The sequence below is a fragment of the Maniola jurtina genome, chromosome 21 (genome assembly GCF_905333055.1).
Source record: "Maniola jurtina chromosome 21, ilManJurt1.1, whole genome shotgun sequence".
Lineage (NCBI taxonomy): Eukaryota > Metazoa > Arthropoda > Insecta > Lepidoptera > Nymphalidae > Maniola > Maniola jurtina.
Window position 1 is genome coordinate 7,052,747 of NC_060049.1, and position 21,391 is coordinate 7,074,137.

The window sequence follows — 21,391 nt, forward strand, 5'->3', positions numbered from 1 at the left end:
TCGCCAGCCCACTACTGAGCATGAGTCTCCTCCCAGAAAGGAAACTGCTTAGCTAAGCTACCACACTAGCGAAGTACAAACTGGGAAATTTCCGCTAGTAATATAGTTCAATGGAAATTTCACGCACTAGTGAGATCATTATAAAGTACTCCTAAGCATGCCTGGGTTCCCTTCGGTTTCTTCAGACGCAAAAGTTGTGGGTGTGGTCGTGGTGTGGTCAACCATGTAATGATCTCTGTACACGCTGAAAAGTACCATGAATAGGAATCTATTTAGTTGCCAGATTTTATAAAGTCTATGGAACTTACCGTTGTTTCTATATTTGCGTTTTTGGCAGATGTCTCATGTCAAATGTGGTCAAATTCTAAACTAAATAAATTGGACTATTTCGTGTAGGTTCTTATTAAATATCGCTTTTCTTTATAATATTTACTGTTTTTATTATATTAAATGTAGTTGTTGGACACAAAATTCGTGTGTGACTTGTGAAAAGTGCCAAATTGATGTTTTGTTTTAATCGGTATTATGAATCAGTGTGATCAAAATATAAACAAAGATATGATCGATTCTGATCTGATTGACGTGGAATCGTTGGATTTTTCTGATGATCAGACATGGTAAGTGTTTATAAAATTCATAGAAAGCATTACGGTCACAGTAATCTGTGTTGGTGCACCAAACTTTCATCACTAAAAACCAGCCAGTTCTAAAGGATCTTCACACCTGTTCATAATCAAGTTCTAAATCGACTAAATTAGCTATTTATTTACGAGAAATCTTAATTTCTTCTTGTTTTCGCTGCAATGAAATAGAATTTATTTATTATTGTGCTGTCATAACCCATTTCCATGTAAAGTTTTATACCAAACAATTTCCTGTTTATTTACAATTATTATTCTATAGCAAAACTATAGTAAGCTGCAAAGACCATGTACTTTGGGATTCCAAAACATGCAAAGAAAAATTGTTAGTCTAGACTTGTATGCTTTTATCTGCTTTCTCTTTAACTTCAGAGTGTCCAAAACTTTTTATCAGTATCAGATAAGATTACCTTACATATCCATATTTATAAAAAATTAAAGTCATTTTAATTATTCTGTTATCTTATTAAACTTATGAAAAAAACACTACTTACAATCTTTGTCACTTAGTGGATGGAGATCAGCAATATTGAAAAAACCTACTACCTAACAAGTTTCTGTTTAAGTTATGTCAGCCAGTCAACATCATCTATTATCCAACACTAGCGACCTGCCCCAGCTTCGCACGAGTAGTTAATTACAATTCTTGTAGGGATCTCTAATTTATTGAAAATATAGCCTATGCCAGGAATATTATAGTTTTCTACTGGAAAAAGAATTATCAAAATCAGTTCAGTGTTCCAAAGACTACTTCCTACAAACAAACTTACAAACTTTACCTCTTCATAATAATAGTAATAGATATTACTATCTGATGCCTGTGATATTGTCCACATGGATTTAAGTTTTCAAAAATCATGTGAGAATCCCTTATATAACATTTCACATAAGGGATTCCTTAAGGAATATTACTATGGAGATAGAGTAATACATAGGCTACTTTTTATCCAGGAAAAAGAAGGATTTCCGACAGGATTTTTAAAACCTATCCACGCGGAAGTAGTGGGCAACAGCTAGTCTTTAATAATTTTGTTTATGCAGGTTATACACAATACCAGGAGACTCAGGAGAGAAGGTGGACTTGGTAGAGTTCAATTTGGCTTGCGACTGGCCAATTGATGAAGATGAAGAATATCTTAAACTGGAGAAGGAATTGAATGATATATTAGATAAACTGCTTCAGAGTGAGTAACTATTTGGTATTAAAATTTAAGAGAGATGAACAAATTTTATTTTTACTCAGATACAAGTTAGCCTTTGACTACAATCTCACCTAGTGGTAAGTGATGATGCAGTCTGAGATGGAAGCTAGCTACCTTGGGAAGAAGTATGGCAGTTTTCATTAAACCCACACTCCTTTGGTTTCTACACGACATCATACTGGAAAATTAAAACACTTGCCGGTAGGATGGCGAACTAGTGAAGAGAGAAGAACATTTTTAACTAAATGAAGCACAGAGATTAGTTAGACCTCATATTAAGATGAACAGTTTTCTGTTCAGAAAGGCACTATTTGTTATTTGTTTTGATATTTATAACATTAGAGTCTGTCTGTTGAATGTTCACGCTAATCTAAGACCCTGTATTGTCTTTATCATTTATCATCAATGTATATTCACAGATTCTCCAAGAAGATTTGGTGCATAGGTGATTTTTGTATTGGTATAGTCTACTTTTTTACTGCGGAAAATTAAAGATTCCCATGGGATTTTTAAAAACCTTAACCCATGTGGACGAAGCCGCGGGCATCATCTCTCAAGATGTCTAATTTGAGAGCCTACACCAAACAAAAAAAATTGTTAGTGTGGTCAAGTCTACTTAATTTTCAACAGCTTCTATTTCCTTTATAAATTACTAGCTGATACCCGCGACTTTGTCCGCGTGGATTTACGTTTTTCAAAATCCGGCGGGAACTCTTTGATTTTCCAGGATAAAAAGTAGCCTATGTCCATCCCCGGGATATAAGCTAACTCTGTACCAGATTTCTTTAGAATCTGTTAAACTGTTGGGCTGTGAAAAGGTAGCAGACAGACAGACAGATAGCATTTATAATATTAGTATGAATTATGGATTAGGATATATTAGGATTAGGATCATCCTTGACCACAAAATTACCGTCATAGGGAGTGTTTAGAGTGTTAAGACCCAACACTCTGCATGGCAGTATGACTTGAAAAAAAATTTGATCGATCTATTTTTTGCTAGCTCCTAATTTATTATAATAACACACAATTATAACAATATCTTCATCAGTGACCTATGAACCATGTCAAATGTTATTTAGCTGCCTGATAATAATCCATCCGGATGATCATTGTCTTTTGTTCATTAAGAACAATTGAATTGTCTATCTCCGAACAATAATGTGTGTCACGTTGGATGAGGCTTCCTTATTCCGATCAATCATGGAGCCGAGACCAATACGTGAACTCTCGGGTTTTACTCCATTTCAATAAGAAGAGCACATATTTAAATTGTACAGTTTTTGGAAATGTACGTTAAACTTGTGTTCAACTTTATCATTCTGCATACATGAATTACTAATAATATTTAACTACCTTATGCACATGACTTCTTTCGCGTGGCCTACATACATTTCAAAGCCCTATTTTACCCCCTTAGGGGTTAAATTTCAAAAATCTTAGCGGATGTCTACGTCGCAATAGCTACCTGCATGTCCAATTTCAGCCAGATCCATCCAGTAGTTTGAACTACGTTGATCTATGAAAATACAAGTTCTATATTCTGTGTGTGGTTGTGACGTGATTTGTGACACGGCAATAAATGATCGAAATCATAAATTTTATATGAAGACTAGCTTATGCTTGCGACTTCGACGTCGTACTATACTATAAATCAGTAAATCGTGTCGTTCGGAGGTCTGTGAAAACACGCACTAAGTATATCATTAGGGTTTTGATAGATACACGGTAGTATTATCACAACATGAAGCTATAGAAAGACACTGAAGTGTTACTTTTTACTGCCGTTATCGAACAATCGAACAGATTCCACATAGGAAGTGAACGAGGAAACGGGCTGGCTAAACAACAATTTTCCCATATTAGAAACTTCCTACTTGAAGCTATATAGACCTTAATACAATGTACTCATACCTGCGAGCTATGTATACTAGGTGAGCTAGGTTGGATAATATTCTTCACTTATACTGTTTGCCCACTAGTAATCGTTCATGGATAGATAGATAAGTAGATAGACTTTATTGCATACAAAACAAGAAACTATAAACTAAAAACAACTGTGTGCAAAGGCGGCCTTATTGCTTAAAGCAATCTCCACCAGGTAATTTTTGATGAAAGGAGAGACAAGGTGTGTTGGATAGTACTCATGCCAAATAGGTACACATAATCTTAATTAATTATATTAATTCATAGGACCGGTTTAAAGTATTCCCATGTCAGGATCCAGTAACTTTACTCAGCTGAAAAAGACTTGTTCGTCTAAAATGCTACTGGAATAAACTAAACTAGTCATTAATTAAACTTACTAAAATTACTTTCTTTTGTCAATCCGCACATGGCCAGTGTGGCAGACTATGGCCTAAACCCTTCTCATTCTGAGAGGAAACCCGTTCTTAGTAGTGGGCCGTCGATGAGTTGGTAAGGATGAAGATTTTTACATAATGTAAATAATAGCATTTATCCTACTTCTGAATATATTTTTCGTTTATTTTTTAACGAAAGAAAAGAATTTTCCAAACTAAATTTACAACAGAGGCCTAAAAAGGTCATCTTTCTTTGAACAGAGCTAAATTGTCTTACTTCCGAATTAAATATACCTAGCCTTATAGGTATGTTATTTGAACTTCCAGTTACTCTTCGTATATGGATGTAGAAATGATACATTGTGTCAGCTTGTTCAACAAGTTTGTCATAAAACCTTGATAGCGGTTATTCTCACTACTATTAACTATTAGTAATACAGACATGTTAGTGCTTTATTAAAAAATAGGTATCTAATGAAACTACATAAAATACGTGTCTACTAAGTTTTATATATTTATTATATTTGACACGTTTTAACCTAATTAGGGTTCCGTACCACAAAAGGAAAAACGGAACCCTTATAGGATCACTTCGTTGTTTGTCTATCCGTCGCGTCTGTCAAGAAACCTATAGGGTATTCCCGTTAACCTAGAATCATGAAATTTGGCAGGTAGGCAGGTCTTATAGCACAAGTACAGGAATGAATCTGAAAACCGCGAAGTTGTGGTAACATCATTTAAAAAAAAAAATTAAAACGTGTTTCAATTTTTAAAATAAGATAACTGTACCAAGTGGGGTATCATATGAAATGGCTTTACCTGTACATTCTAAAACAAATTTTTATTTATTTTTATGTATAATAGTTTTTGATTTATCGCGCAAAATGTTGGAAAAATACCCGAGTACGGAACCCTCAGTGCGCGAGTCTGACTCGCACTTGGCTTTTTTTAATAATTGCACGTCTGACTTTGCGATATGAGTACCCAAAATTAATACTTTCTGAGTCAATTTTATTTTCATTTTTACCACCTTTTCACACAATGCATGCATAATAAAACTGTAGTAAGACATGCATTTGTATGAATAGATGTTTAAAACATAGCCTACTTACTAACCTACATCTACAATCTACATTTATAGTATACTAGCTGTACCCGGCGTTGCAATGCCGTAAACAAACATGATTTTTTTTATTTATATATATATATAGTTTTTTATGCAGGAACCATCTCGGGCGCCCTCAGAATACCCTACCAAAGTTTCATAACAATCTGATCAGCGGTTTAGCCACCTATAGAACACAAACATACAAACATTGATTTTTATATATAAGATGTATAGCTAAGTATCTTTTTACACATTTGCAGTTTTAATTTTCTCTACAATCATAATTATTATTTATATTATTGAAAGCTTAGCCTATTTAGTATTTTTATTCAAACTCTACGAAACTCTGCAATAGCTAGATATCTCTAAAAAAAATTACCTGGCAAATGCATACCCATACACAGTAATTGGTAACATACAATACATACATTATGTTCGACATTTTTACTGTCGCGGTCGCCTTGACCGTTTATTTTCCGCAATGTTTGTTATCTAGAAAATGTTTTCCACACAAGGACTGAGCCAGTTTTCAAGGTCAATTTACCGTAATTTCCTGATTTTTAGCGCATTAAGCCAATTAATTTATCGACATTGCCAAAATCCAATGAAAATGGAGTGTTTTCTTCAGCCATGGGACTTAACAGGGCTCAGGGCTTCATACAATCGTAGTTCCAATTTCATTTGAATATCAACCAAAGTCCATGAAATTTTGCAGACATATTTTAGAAACTAATATCTATGTCTGTGGTGTTTTAGATTTTTCTAAAAATATGTAGTTTTAAAATTACAGGGGCTCAAAGATTTGTATGTAAATTTTTAAGACCGCGTAACTTTGACATTGAATATTTTAACAGAAATCTGGAAAACCACAAACATAGATATTAGTTTCTAGAATATGTCTGTATTTCATGGACTTTGGTTGCTTAATATTCAAATGAAATTGGAACTACGTTTGTATGAAGCGAGTGACGGAGAGACCCCTCTTAACTAACTTACGTTGTAACATTACTTCTGGCTATGGACTTTTTAATTTACATCCCTTACATGTTAACATAGTTTTGCTTCGCAATACTGCTGGGCTGCTATATATATATATAATAGTAATATCTCCAATATTTTAATACGAGATTTTACTGTACGACTTGTAGACGTAGATTTTCAAGTCATATAAGGGTCCAGTTAGAATTTCTCAAAATCTTATTTTACGCCCAGTACTTACGTAGATCGTTATAGAGATAAACTACGTGTCTCAACTTTCTAGACCCACTCGTTTGAGCTGTATAGATAGATTCAGTTATCCTTGTTAAACTTTCCAAAAAGGGTCAGTTGCCCAGTTTGGTCGTAACTAGAAATCCAAAAGTGCATAGTGCATACGACTGTGCTAGACAGATAAATTGTCACCTTACCGGTCTACTGATGTCGTCAGCTGCAAAACCAGTTGAGTGCCGATACTTGTTCCATGTTTGCGCTCTACAGACTCAGAGATCATGCTCGCACATTACGTACTGATGAGCACCGTACGCGACGAATGTGCTTACTCAGAGTACTTTTTTATATTCTTTATTCGCTAAATACATAATAAAAAAGGAAGATACAAAAGAAGGGCTTATCGCTAATTAGCGATCTCTACCAGGCAACCTTAAGAATACCAGAATGAGGAAAACTGACTATTTCCCGTGGGAACTCTTTGATTTTCCGGGATAAAAAGTAGCCTATGTCCGTTCCCGGGATATAAGCTAACCCTGTACCAAATTTCGTCAGAATCGGTAAACTGTTGGGCCGTGAAAAGGTAGCAGACAGACAGACAGACACACTTTCGCATTTATAATATTAGTATGGATATGGATTAGGATAATTAGAATATTAGGATAAACTAAGTACCTACATAATATTTTTCACTCAAAGACCTTGAAAAGTAAATACTATTGAGTATTTATTTAATTTAATATTTATTTTGTGACCCTCAAGGGGTTTTTTTTGATTAAATAAAATTAAAAAAAACCTTTAAATGAGTCTTTCACATACTCCAAAGGCGATGTTATATCTAACGAAAGACTTAGGACAGTTGCAAAAAATGCTCGTTAGGTATAGGTACATTGTTTGCTTTTGGTTAGGTGCAAGGTAAGGTTGCAAGTAATTTTCTACTAATAAATTTTTAATGCGTGGCATGTACGTACCGTGCTTACGTGCAACTGTAGTGGTAACAAATGTGCGTTCACCTTTATAATTCCACAGCTTGAATTATTTTGATCCACCTGTGAGATCTACGAAAGTTGATCATCCAATCATAAACCTCAATATATCAAGGACTCAAGGAGTATAAGGGCTTATACGAATACTAGTAACACAAGATACACAGGTAGTACGAAACTTATTCGTTACAATATTGTCGTGTCTGTTCTTTCATAAAAAGATTTTAATTTCATTTTTAAAATCACAAGGATACTAATTTGGGGAAGAAAGAAAATATTAATCATGATTAAAATAAAAGGTAAATTATCTCTTTTTTTGGTTTGAGACATGTTTTCATCTCTTTATAAGAGAGTACGTAGTTAAATTCCTCTTCTGAACTTCCAAAACTGATAATGATTTATTTTTTTAATGTTAAATTCTGAGTGGGCTGTTGTTTATCTATTTATACTTTCTATCCTACTTAATGTTATAAATGTGAAAGTGTGGATGTTTGGATGTTTGTTACTCAATCACGCAAAAACTACTGGACGGATTTGGCTGTTTGGACTGGAGATAGATTATACCCTGGATTAACACATAGGCTAGGTACTTTTTATCCTGGAAAATCAAAGAGTTCCCGCGGGATTTTGAAAAACGTAAATCCACGCCCACAAAGTCGCGGGCTTCAGTTAGTAAAATTATAAAGAGGAAAGATTTGTTTATTTATTAACCGATAAACTCTGAAACTACTGAACCGATTTTAATTAATAATAATCCATTCACCATTAGAAAGCTAGTTTATCCAGAAATAACAACAGATTTTGTTGTTTTTTATTTGCGTATAAAACTTGAATGTTCACTTGTGAGAACCAAGAAATGATTGCATTGTATCAAGTGTTTATTCAGTAGGATTACAAATTACAATACCGTTAATCAAAATGAGAGAAGTGATTCATAAATCCTCTTCAGTCTGAATTATATTGTGTACATAAATGGGATTAAGTATTTTATGAACATTGCTCTTGATAGATTGCGGTTAAAATTAATTAAAATATTGGGACTTCACCTTTATGGGTCTCTGAAAGATATTAATTAATTGCCTAAAACGCCACAAAACTGAAAGTTAGAGATGCGTGCCCGAGACCAGACCCCTGGTCTTCCGAGTAGGAGGCGAACGTCTTTACCACTTGGTTATAACGGCTCTTTACTAGAATTTTATTAAACTTACACTCAGTTAACATTAACTTGAAAAGTTTTACTAAAAGCTCAGATAACGCAAACTTCATTGAAGAGTTTAGTTTTGTATCGAATTTCTGATTTATCTAACAACCTTCTATAGGCTTGTTCTATACCACGTAGGCGGCTAACGTAAATTCTATTGCAACCTTTAGAAAATATGAACCACAGGCTAACTACCTAGGTTTCTACGGTTTCGTTTTTAGAACTCTTTTCGCAATCATTTTAGATACTAGCTAGATTTAGATCATTGCCATAATGATTTTATTTATGTAGTAGGTACTAGTTAAGCCATCTGGCTTCGTACGAGAGGAATTTCTGAATATTACTTTTTTTTGAGGAGGTCTACTTTATATACAAGAATTATATCCACGCTTAGAGACCTAGCTGTTTGAGGCTTGATATTATGTGAATAACAAAATAATATGTCAGTCAGTCAATGAGTCCTTTTAAAGGTAAAGATAAAAAGGTAGGTACAGATATTTGAAAACAGAACAATTTTTATTCGTACAACTTCAAGTACCTAATACAAGTCAATCACGCTTGTCCTATTTAGCCTCGATTTGATAAGCAAATCCTTTTATGTCTTCAACTAATTACAATTATTATAATGATGTCATCACGTACCCATGGGCACTTTACGGTGACAGTGGTGACACCTACGCATGGATAGCATTCAAATGTGGTCTCCTTATGCTTTCACTTTCATACCAAACCTGACTTTGTAATAGGAGCACAGGCTTTACTAGTTCCTAGATATAATTGAATACAGATTAGTCTACATTTTGCAAATTCCTACCCGATAAGGTCGGTCGTAAAATATACAGTAGGTAACATAGCTCTAGGTTTTACGTTTTTAACCCCCGACCCAAAAAGAGGTGTGTTATAAGTTTGACGTGTGTATCTGTGTATCTGTCTGTGGCATCGTAGCTCCTAAACTAATGAACCGATTTAAATTTAGTTTTTTTGTTTGAAAAGTGGCTTGATCGAGAGTGTTCTTAGCTATCACACTAATATTATAAAGGAGAAAGTTTGTATGTGTGTGTGTGTGTGTGTGTGTGTGTGTGTATGTTTGTTACTCCTTCACGCTAAAACTACTGGACGGATTGGGCTGAAATTTAGAATGGAGATAGATTATACCCTGGATTAGCACATAGGCTACTTTTTATCCCGGAAAATCAAAGAGTTCCCACGGGAATTTTAAAAATCTACATCCACGCGAACGAAGTCGCGGGTATCAGCTAGTAATCCAAGAAAATCAGTTCCGCCGTTTGAAAGTTATCAGCTCTTTTCTAGTTACTGTAACCTTCACTTGTCGGGGGTGTTATAAATTTTTAATTTGCACTTGTTATTTTATTGGCTTGACTTACGATACGATAAACTCAACATACCCTGATATTAATTAAGAAGAAACGCACTAATTGAAAGCCTAAAATATTCAGTGGTTATTCGTCCACGAGTCATACAATAACTAGGTCCCAGCTTGCCTCAGGTGGAATTTCTAAAAATCCTGTTCTTTCCGTGGGGTCAAAGTTATTGTGAAAACCTAAATGCGAAATCTCAAGGTTTACACCCCGCGTACGGACATCTACTAATACACGTTAGACTTGTGATTGCCGACGTGTTTTTGAAGCAACTTGACTGTCGCTAATTTGGCGTTGATAGCAGCTGTGATCGGCATGTGAGCGTGAGACATCTATCAACATAGAGTGTCAACACGAAGATCATTTGCCACAGAGTGTCAATTCTCAGTACGCTCAGTGAGCTGCCGTCCTAACGAAGAGAGCAATAACTAGGTTTCGACTACTTTCGAGATATTCGCGGTTATGATTAGCTACTTACAAATCGTAATATTACATATTGCAGTTTTGATAACCAACAGAACAGAAACTACTGAAGATACAAAAAAGACGTCTAAGGCGAAAATATAGAGCTCATTTTCCTGATTACGGATATGGTCTTAAGTCAATTTGCCCAAAAACTCGACTTATTGCACTCTTTGTTAGGACGGCAGTGAGGTGATCCGAATCGGTACAAAAAATTACTGTCATTTTGTATTCACACCTATTCCAGGGTACTTGTATGAATATGTCCATCCAACCTCTCAATAAATAAATTGGATACGTTGAAAGGTTTCCATCAGAACCAAAGCACGACCATCCTTTTACATCTAACTACTTACTCATATATTGTTGGCTCTTTGCTGTAACTTAATTGATTATACAATGTTCACCCTTTTTACTGTCAATCATAATGATACACGAAGAACGTTTCCTGTTAATTAAGCAACCAACGGAAAGCTTCCGGCCGCCATTTTCTTTTTGATTTTCACTAATTGTTCACGTAGTAGTCTCTTGCCCTAGATATGTCAGACAAATCGACGTCTTATCGGACACGCCGGAAACACACCTGTACCACGCAATCTCACTACTACGTGATATCACGCAAACTCTATCTTTTTTAGGGTTCCGTACCTCAAAAGGAAAACCGGAAACCTTATAGGATCACTGTCTGTCTGTCTGTCTGTTTGTCCGTCTGTCGTGTCCGTCATGTAAAAAGTAAGATAACTATACCAAACGGGGTGCCTATCATTAGAAAGGGACTTATCTGTACATTCTAAAACAGATTTTTATTTATTAGTATGCATACCTAATAGTTTTCGATTTGTCGTGCTAAATGTTGGAAGAAATACCCGAGTACGGAACCCTCGGTGCGCAAGTGTGACTCGCACTCAGCCGGTTTTTCCATCCCATTCCCGTTTTCATAGTAGATCCTCTGAGAGTCTGAACAGACGTCACAAATCTCCCATGGCGTCGAATCGCGACCGGTCGCGTAGCGTTTTGTGTGTTCGGCCCATCAGCACCACTTTCGATTGGCAGATTGCCTGGCGAATCTATTATATGCAATCTGTTTCTTTTTGTCCGGATGTCATTTGCAGTCCAGTTTACATAACGGTACGAAATAACGACAGTGAATACGTTATGTACTAACGGTAAATGGAAATTATTTCCGTATACATGAAGTACTTAATAACTAATTAGCCTAAATATTTAAGTAAACTTTGATAGGAAATTATTTTAATTAATCTCGAAGAAATGTAATTTCTCTTTATTTTCTCATGATCTAGAATAGTTACCTTTACGCGGTCGAAATAAGAGTAAAAAAACTGGTCAAGTGCGAGTCGGACTCGTTCACGAAGGGTTCCGTACGATCGTACGAGGAATATAACACTTTTATGTGTAACACTGCAAGTTAATTACGGACCGGACTGTGCCACTATACCTATGTGATTTAGTAAATTCATTTTTTCGTGAACACATTTAATTCTTTTTTATGATGTTCTTAACCGCAAGTTATTCACAGTTTACAAATTTTTTCCTTTATTAATTGTACTGTAAGACCTACCTACCAGACAAAATGCCCTATAGTTTTTCTTGACAGACAGTGTTACTATAAGGGTTCCTTTTCCTTTTAAGGTACGGAACCCTAATAACAACAAAAGCTGTAATGATAATGTTTGTTTCAGATGAAGTGGCATTGCCCGATAAACACAAATTCGACTCGCGCACTTACGTCAGGCCAAAGAAGCGCATGCAAAGACCAAGCATCCAAAGCATCGTCGAAGTTTCATCCAACCCGCCGTCTATGTCCCCACATCCATCACTCAACTCCTCGCCGAACAAGTATCTGACATACAACAAATACAACAATCCCTTGGGTCCAATCAGCCCCATGTTGAGACTGAAGACGTTCAATGTTGATACCAATACCGAGAATAGCCATGTGGTTAAGGATTTCGCGATGAAGAGGCGGGGCGTGATCCAAGACGATGACCCACAGGTATTATTTTATTTATAGCATCTTTAGACATGCCAACTTGTCCGCTGACCGCACGTTCCGGACGAGCCAGGACACGCTTAAATCATCGTTGAGGTTGCATCTCACCCTCTGTCCACGTTTTCACATCCATCAGTCTATGCTCCTCAAATTAGTATTTAATACTAGTTGATGCCCGCGACTTCGTTCGCGTGGATGTAGTTTTTTAAAAATCCCGTGGGAACTCTTTGATTTTCCGGGATAAAAAGTAGCCTATGTGCTAATCCAGAGTATAATCTGTCTCCATTCTAAATTTTAGCCCAATCCGTCCAGTAGTTTTTGCGTGAAGGAATAACAAACACACACACACACACACACACATATCATCTGCAAACGTCCAACGTTGATGCTAACACTGAAAATAGTCATGGGGTTTAAGGTTTCGCGATGAAGTGGTATAGGGAATGACATTATCAAGTACTCCTTCACAAGTTTAATTATTACTAGCTGATACCCGCGACTTCGTTCGCGTGTTAAAAATTCCCGTGGGAACTCTTTGATTTTCCGGGATAAAAAGTAGCCTATGTGCTAATCCAGGGTATAATCTATCTCCATTCTAAATTTCAGTCCAATCCGTCCAGTAGTTTTTGCGTGAAGGAGTAACAAACATACACACACACACACACACACACACATACAAACTTTCTCCTTTATAATATTAGTGTGATAGAGCGTGCTGTCTTCTTTCTTCGACGTCTAATGCGAAAAACGTGGGCTGAACAGTATTTATTCATCCAAGGGCTGAACATGTAATTTTAGCTCTGAAAATTTTGTCATTTGTGTTACGGGTTTTTTATTATTATTATGTATTAGTAGTTGTTTGACATTGGTCAGAGCTTAATTAACCAATCCCATGAAAATCAGCATCCGAAACATCAGCACATCTGTATTTGCCGTTTCGCACCAAAAAACCGGTAATTTCGTTTTAATTTAAGGCAGTTGAACCCGCCAATGTGAATCTGATTGTTCGGAATGACATCACAACTGCTGTTGTATAAATAGTCTGTATTTACCGTTTACTGGTGCATAAAAACAATCACTAAACAGTTTTATGGGAAACTCATTTAATCGATCTTGAACTTTTAGTAAAGTAGAGTAGCCAGACATCCGTCGCGGCGCGAGGAGTATTAGTCACGTTAAACCTTCGTCATATTATAGTTCCTAGAAATGGAATAACTCGTTCCTAGCTTGGAATGGAATAAAAACAAAAACCAGGCAGATTTTGTTTTTATTCCATTTCAAGCAAGGCCTTGTCTGCGATTTGACCTGGATTGATGGGTAGTGACGATGCAATTCTAGAAATGTTGTAAGTGGGTTAACTTAGTTTAGTTACCCTAAGTTGAAAGAGTTGGCTTTTCGTATGATGACTGCCAACCTTCGTTTCGAATAGGGTACGCGATGATGATGGTGATCTGGCTTTCGATCAGTCTAAATGTACAATATGGTTGACCGTTGACATGCTGTTCTATGCTAAGAAACTAAAGATTGACTGATGTACCAATCGTGCAGCGATATAGATATCCCCGCCGTGCCATCTCACTTTATTACAAATAGATCGATAAATCACCCACTGAGCAGGTTCAAGGTCACAGCTGGTATATATAGCTGACACTAACTGAATAATGTGTTCGTAATATGAGAACCAAAGTCAATCATTGCGATATTCTGAGCGGGGATTTATTAGATTTATCATGGTATCGAATTTAATTGAAAGCAACTCGGATCTGTCGGTCACGCGCAGTTTATTGCGTCCATTGATACCGTTACAGACGATTTGGTAACGCTGATCTTTTTATAGCTTATATTTTTAGTTCGAGATAACTGTCTCTTAGTTAACTGCCAGTTAGTATCAACTGTTGACCTATTTTAGGGCGACTAACATTTTTTCTTCTGTGCCTAGGCGTTTTAGAGTTAATATATTTAGTAGCTCAAAAGGAAAAAAGAGCCCTTATAAGACCACTTCCTTGTCTGTCTTCTTCCTTGACTGTCTGTCGTCATGCTTTTTCTTAGAACTCAAATGTGTATTTAGGTCCCTTGACTTACTATGGACCCTTGGAGCTGTACAAAAAAATGAAGCTTCTAAATCAACGCAATAAAAAATAAATATTTTGACGCTCGCAATTAAATCAAAACCTAGGGTACCCGGTACATCTTATTGAAATAGAATCATGAAATTTGAGCAATGTTTCACAGAACAAGTGAAGAGATAAAGAAACACGTTAAATCATAGTTTATTATTATTATTCATCATATCCCAAAAAAAAATATTTTTTGTGATTACATTATTTTTTGATCAATCAGTCTGTTTGCGTCCACTGCTGGACATAGCCCTTGCCAAGAGCGCGCCACCACACACGATCCTCCGCCTTCCTCATCCACCCACTTCCCGCTACCTTCTTAAGGTCGTCAGTCCAGCGGGTTGGATGTCGTCCCACACTGCGAGTATTTTTTACCCGACTGCGGCAAAGCCAAAAGGAAGGGTTATGATTTTAGCAGTTTATGTATGTATGTACATGTGTATGTATGATTGTATCCAGATTCTGTGTGTTCCACCATAGCGCCTAAACTACTGGGCCGATTTTGATGAATGAGGTGTCAATCGGTTCGTCGTAAAGGTCCGGGTGGCATAGGCTACATTTTATACGAAAAAAATTAACCTAACGGATGTTACATGAAAAAAGTGGGGGTCTCCAAAATTTTTTTTTTGCTATTGTATCGAGTGAGGTGTCAAATGAAAGAGGAGAAAATTCTGAGTTCATAAATATAAATGTACTACAAAATTAAAATATACCAAGCGACAGAAAAACAATTTTTGCTATAATATTTCAGCGTTTATTAAGACGATCGCAGTCGGGTTTTAGTTTTCAACTTTATCTTGTTGATACATGAAGTTATTTTAAGTATGGATGTATTTTAAAGCATCAGCTAGATATAACTAGGTTATCAATCTTCTGTCTTCAAGAAGAAAGATAATAATTACTTTATTGGTTAGTTTGTAGTTAGTAACAGAATATTATAATGGCAAAAGTTTGTGTGTATGTGTGTCTGTATGTGTGTCTGTATGTTTGTTACTCCTTCACGCAAAAACCACTCGACAGATTTGGCTGAAATTTGGAATGGAGATAGATAATTAGTACGTAGGCTACTTTTTATCCCGGAAAATCAAAGAGTTCCTTCGGGATTTCGAAAAACCTAAATCCACGCGGACGAAGTCGCGGGCATCTGCTAGTTAGGTATAAAACTAGTATGCCTACGTAACTCAGGTAACAGCTCACCGCAAAGGGACAGACATCAATTCCTACGTGAAATATTATTCTCGGTTTAGCATTGCGTAAAGTGATATACGATACTTGCTTCTAGTGTTGCATTTTCATAAACCTACTCATATTCTCAGTGTCAATTCTGCATTTTGCATTATAATGCTATTTTGTTCTTTATGAAATTGCAGTTTTATATCCAATTACTTATCTATTAAATTATTTCAATTCAGTTTTCCACTATTATTAATTAACTTTGGCCTGTTTAAGCCATACATATTTTTAACTAGATCATGCCCACGATTTCATTCGCGTGTAGTTATATATTTTTTTTAATCCCGTGGGGAACTCTTTGATTTTTCGTGTTAATATCTCAAAGCATGTTTTGCAATATGTAAACCATGACTTGGTGCAGTCATAGGGTTTGTAAAATTTTACACTAAGTAATTGTGACTCTTGTAAAGTGATATTTATGCTACAGAGACGATGTTTCTGTAAATTGGAAACACAACCTTCTACATATTCATATTATATTTAGTATTTATTTGCAAGTATGTAAAATCAATATAGGAAATTCGAATTTGACCGAGATGATGTCACACTTAACCAAACTAGTTCGTATGTAGTGAAGCTCCTGGGGACAATTTGAATCTAAGCCTCTTTAAAAACTTGAATTCCTGATATCCCACAATTAAATATTATTTGATTGGCACCTTTTGATTGGTGGTTACCGAAGTGCCCAAAACTTTCATGCTAGTCCCTATTTTTCGAAGCTTTTTGGCATTTAGGTAACAATGGCTACAACTTCTACCTACTTACAATATGTAGGCATGTTGGTAACCTCATTTTAAAATTCCAGGAAACGCGTTCCATCTTACACCTAAACAATTCGTCCAAGACCTAAACATTGCTTTTCTATTTCCGCGATATCTGAGAATTACGTCATAGCTTGGTCTGTGGAGTAGATGTGACGTCTTCGACTGTCATTGCCAAGAGTAAACATTTCGTGACCTACGTCGTTTGCTTACTAACAAGATATTATTATCCGTATGATAACACATAGACGCCGGATAGACGTTAATTCATTGGTAGAATGGAAAATACGGATACACCCACACGATATGAGTCAGTTAGACAAAACTTTCTTTGCAAACTTGGACAATCGAATAATTTTGTAAGCAAAGGCTTTCGAATCTAGTCATTGGTTTTCGGACAAATTCTGTCGATCGTTTTAAGGTCTGTTTATATAGGGTATCCTTAGTGAATGTGGTTTTTAAGTTACTAAAAGTGTAAGTCACTTTGTCAGAAACTTTAAAAACGGATATTTTATATCTACAAAATATATTCATATTCTAAAATGGGAAGTAAATTCACTCTTTATTATCTTATTATATTTGCTTTGACCTTATTTTAGTTTTTTTTTGTTAAAAAAGAATATTAGCCATTTTAATCATGACTCACATTCCCCTTTCCCCTCCAACTAAGCGTAAAGCTTGTGCTAGGAGTAGGTACGACAATAGTGCAACGGGTGGGGTTTGAACCGCCGACCTTCCGGATTTCAGTCCGCTCCTATAACCGTTGAGCTATTGAGGCTACACCTTATTTTAATGGCATCAGTTAGATTATTTAGTTTTCAAAAGTCGTCTAAAACGGAACATACACGAGGATACTATAAATGTAACTAAATATGTATCTATTTTATACAACGTAAAGTCACATCGATATACAGACAATATTGTGATTGTTATGAAATCGATGCCGTGACTACAAATCACTTTCGATTTCAGAGCAAGTCTAATAGTTACGTGAGATGAAGATTTTTTGGTTGAATGCATTGACCGGCTTCTGCCATAAGAAATTATACAGTTTTTAAGCATTTTATTTGAGGCAGGCGTAGACTTTTATTTAAGCAAAAAGTCTGAGTTTAAGAAACAGGAGAACGTAACTCAAATAAAAACATTTCAATACTTACGCTTAGATAAAATAAGAAAAAAATTATAAAATTAAGTTAAACCTTAACATTATAAATTCTCTCCATTAACAGGCCCTTAGATAATTATGTAATAGCCCCGAAGACACAAAATAATAAATAAAATGTAAACCTGTCCTAAAAATTTCCACCTTCATCATCAGAGACGCTAATTGGAGACACAAGCATCTATTGTCATCCAAACCACACGTGTCTGCAAAACTTCAACTTAATCCAAGTATGGTCGAAAAATCAGTTACCAATTTCGACGGCATGGCATCATACAGACAAGTGAATTTTACGCTTGATTCTATCTTACAGCTTGAAGATACCGAAGGAGAAAACTCGACGCCCGAACATGTGCCGTTCAAAGCGATCAACATCGACCTCTCGCAGCCGGCGCACAACATACACAACACTTTCAACAAGTGAGTAAAATTAAGAGTTCCATTCCATTCCATCAGCCTGTATGCGTCTACAGCTGGAAATAGGCCTTTCCAAGAGCGTGCCACCAAACACGGTCCTCCGCCTTCCTCATCCGCCCGCTCCCCGCAATCTTCTTCAGAGCACCGGTCCAGCGGGCTGGAAGTCGTTCCACACTGCGCTTACCGGTACGCGGTCTCCATTCCAGAAAATGAAGAATGATACAGTATTTACTAAAATCTCCCTTTTCGGCCGTTCCTTCATTCCTGGAGATCAAGGTCCTGGCAAATTCCTACCCTCAAACGGTTTCTATTGGTGACTAATTTTGCAATGTTGTGAAATTTTCTCTAAATTGGACTACCTCAACTGGTCAGTCTATCTGGCGTTTGAATAGTTAAAATAATTTACCACTCGTTCGAAATGCCGTTCCTACTGAGAAAAACCAACAAGAAACTCGGCGGTTGCTCTTTTCAAATGTTTTATTTACTATAATATTATGCCATACTGTACCGCGTACCTGGTAAGCGCAGAGTGGGATGACCTCACGTCCGCTGGACCGATGACATGAAGAAGGCGGAGGACCGTGTTTGGTGACGCGCTCTTGGAAAGGCCTATGTCCAGCAGTGGACGTATACAGGCTGATGGAATGAATAGAACGGAATACTGTGCAAGCAATTGCAACCCGCGCATGGTTGGAGCGAGTCAAATCCTGGCTTTTTATCATAATCTTCGATTATTATATTATGCTTTTTTAGCAGCATACTTTTAATAGATTTTGTAAACTTGTCAAAGGCTAGTCTAAAATTGACTGGATTTTTTTAAGTATAAAATATTACACACATATTGAAAGTCAAAGTCTTACGCTAACGATTGTCGTTTTCGTTCCTTTGTGTTGAACGCTTTCACGGCTTTTTATTTCTACGTCGAGTCATTTCAAATGATTGGCCGGAAATCTATTTTTATCGACTTTTAATTAAACAGATTTACACATACATATGTACACACACAAACATAATATATATACATTTAATTTTTATTATTGGCAAGAAGAGAAATGATTGACTATCTGTAAAAGTTTAATTTCATAGATGACGAATGTTGCGAATATTGTATTTAAGGTATAATATACCTTTTTTTAAGGTTCCGTATCTCCAGACAAAAAGGAACCCTTATAAGGATCATTTCGTTGTCTGTCTTCAAGACCCGTCAAGGGGATCACAACCTATAGGGTACTTCCCATTGATCTAGAATCATGAAATTTGGCAGATAGCAATGTTTTATAGCACGAGTACAGGGACAAATTAGAAAACCGTGAATTTATGGTTACATTCCAAAAAAAGTGTTATTTTGCCATTACTGTACGTAATTAAATACTGTACGTTACTACGTAATTTACTGTACGTCATTAATATACGTTAATTTTTAACTTTAATAACTCTATTTTTAAGCTTAATAACTCTTGTTTGTTATGACTATAATTTTTTCTGCTCTTTTCAGAGGCATAATGCATGTAATGCAGGAAAGTAGCAGCATGAACATGTACCGGAGTGGCGAATCACTCATGCGCATGTCGCCGCCAAGTCTCGTCTCTTCGATGCTGGAGAACTCTGGGAACTTCAACGCCGAGTCTATGGATAGCCGGAAATCGCAGAGAGACTCAGGTAAAACTTCTCTAGGAACCAAAATGATATTGCAAATATATTTACATGAGTATAGGTAGCTATAAAAAAAGATGTCTGACTGACTGTCTATCATCGCTAGGCTCAAACTACTGGACCAATCAGGGTAAAATTTGACATGCAGCTAGCTGTTATGATGTAGGCATCTGCTAAGAAAGGATTTTTCAAAATTCAACCCCTAAACAACAAAATACATTGAAGGTTTCATCTGGCAAATTATTAATAGTTTTTAGATGCTACTGAAAATAGTTATGTTAAATTTAATAAATTTGTTCTTCATAAAATATAAAACATTTTCAGGGCTACCGATGTCCGGTCGGGATAGCATAGACCCTATGATGACAAGTATGACACTCAGCATCTTAGACGAAAAGGATATGAGCACTAGTTTCCTTTCCCAAACTACTTATCCTGACAACGATAGCTTCATGGACTCTCTACCGCCCAGTTTAGTCAACTCAGTCAACTCCTCTTACGTAGTCTCAAACTCATCGAAAGCCAAAACTGAAACAAATGACACAAATATATTTAGTTCAGCAACATTCACTCATTTGGAACAATCCGAAAAACTCCTCTCTGCAAGACCAAGATGTCACCTATATAATAGTGTCACCAAACGAGACTCGATCAAAAACTCTGAAAGTTACACCAAAGCGAAGGAAGAGGCGTGTCAGATTGATACAGTGAAAGTTCTAAACGAAAACTGTGATAACAATTTAGGGGTCCCCCAACCCAAGAACTCACCGAAAACTCAAAACAAACCCAACGGTGAAATGAGTGAGACTATTACTCTGCATTATTCCAATAATAAATTCAGGCGAGACAACGATGCAGAAAAGGAAAATATGAACAGAACTTTCCAATGCGACGATACTTTTTATAAAGATATGGGCATCCCTAAAACGCAAGCGGTCGATCAAGGCAAGAGTAGTATGAATGTTACCCTCGATAAACAGGAACTAAATGAGATTATACAGGCGAGACAAAAGCTGTCACTGGCGAGGAAAGCATTACCGAGCGAACCGGACAAACCTTCAAATCCAGTGAACCAAGTAGATACATCGCCAGTTAAAACTATCCAACTTCCAAACCAAACTGTTATAACAGTGCCAAAACAGAGTATGGAAAATGCCTCAGAATTACTGTCTAGACGGAGAGCGATGAATAACTACGACAGACCAGAAGAACATATGAGGGAAACTCCGAAAAGGAATGCAACCTTCAAAAAACCATCTCCAACCTCTCCAAAAACCTTTGCAACTAGCGCGCTGGATGCGACAGTTGTGCACGTGAAGGCAGATGATAATAACATAATCGATATAAATTCTGCAACCATGAGCCTTATCGATTCCGGTGATAGGGCGTTGAATCAAGAGGTAAGTTGTTTAACCTAATAAACTAGTTTGCAATAACAGACTACCTTAAAAACTGTTGGCGTTCAATTATCGTAATTTTACATAAATATTAAAGTTAGCTTATAGTGCACTAGAATTACAGGGACGCAAGCTAGCTCGGTACAAAATTT

At 36.4% G+C, this 21,391-nt stretch overlaps 1 protein-coding gene across 3 annotated transcripts in view; it reads left to right on the forward strand.

Moving 5' to 3' along the window:
• Positions 1 to 330: 330 nt before the first annotated feature.
• The window catches only part of LOC123876084, a 29,582-nt gene continuing 8,521 nt past the window's right edge, over positions 331 to 21,391 (forward strand). For all 3 annotated transcript variants that reach the window (XM_045922220.1, XM_045922222.1, XM_045922221.1), the window contains exons 1-6: positions 331 to 617; positions 1,683 to 1,825; positions 12,189 to 12,502; positions 18,086 to 18,192; positions 19,685 to 19,848; positions 20,167 to 21,242. In XM_045922220.1, the coding sequence (XP_045778176.1) occupies positions 526 to 617; positions 1,683 to 1,825; positions 12,189 to 12,502; positions 18,086 to 18,192; positions 19,685 to 19,848; positions 20,167 to 21,242 (1,896 nt within the window). In that variant the 5' untranslated portion in view covers positions 331 to 525. The remainder of the gene's footprint in view (positions 618 to 1,682; positions 1,826 to 12,188; positions 12,503 to 18,085; positions 18,193 to 19,684; positions 19,849 to 20,166; positions 21,243 to 21,391) is intronic.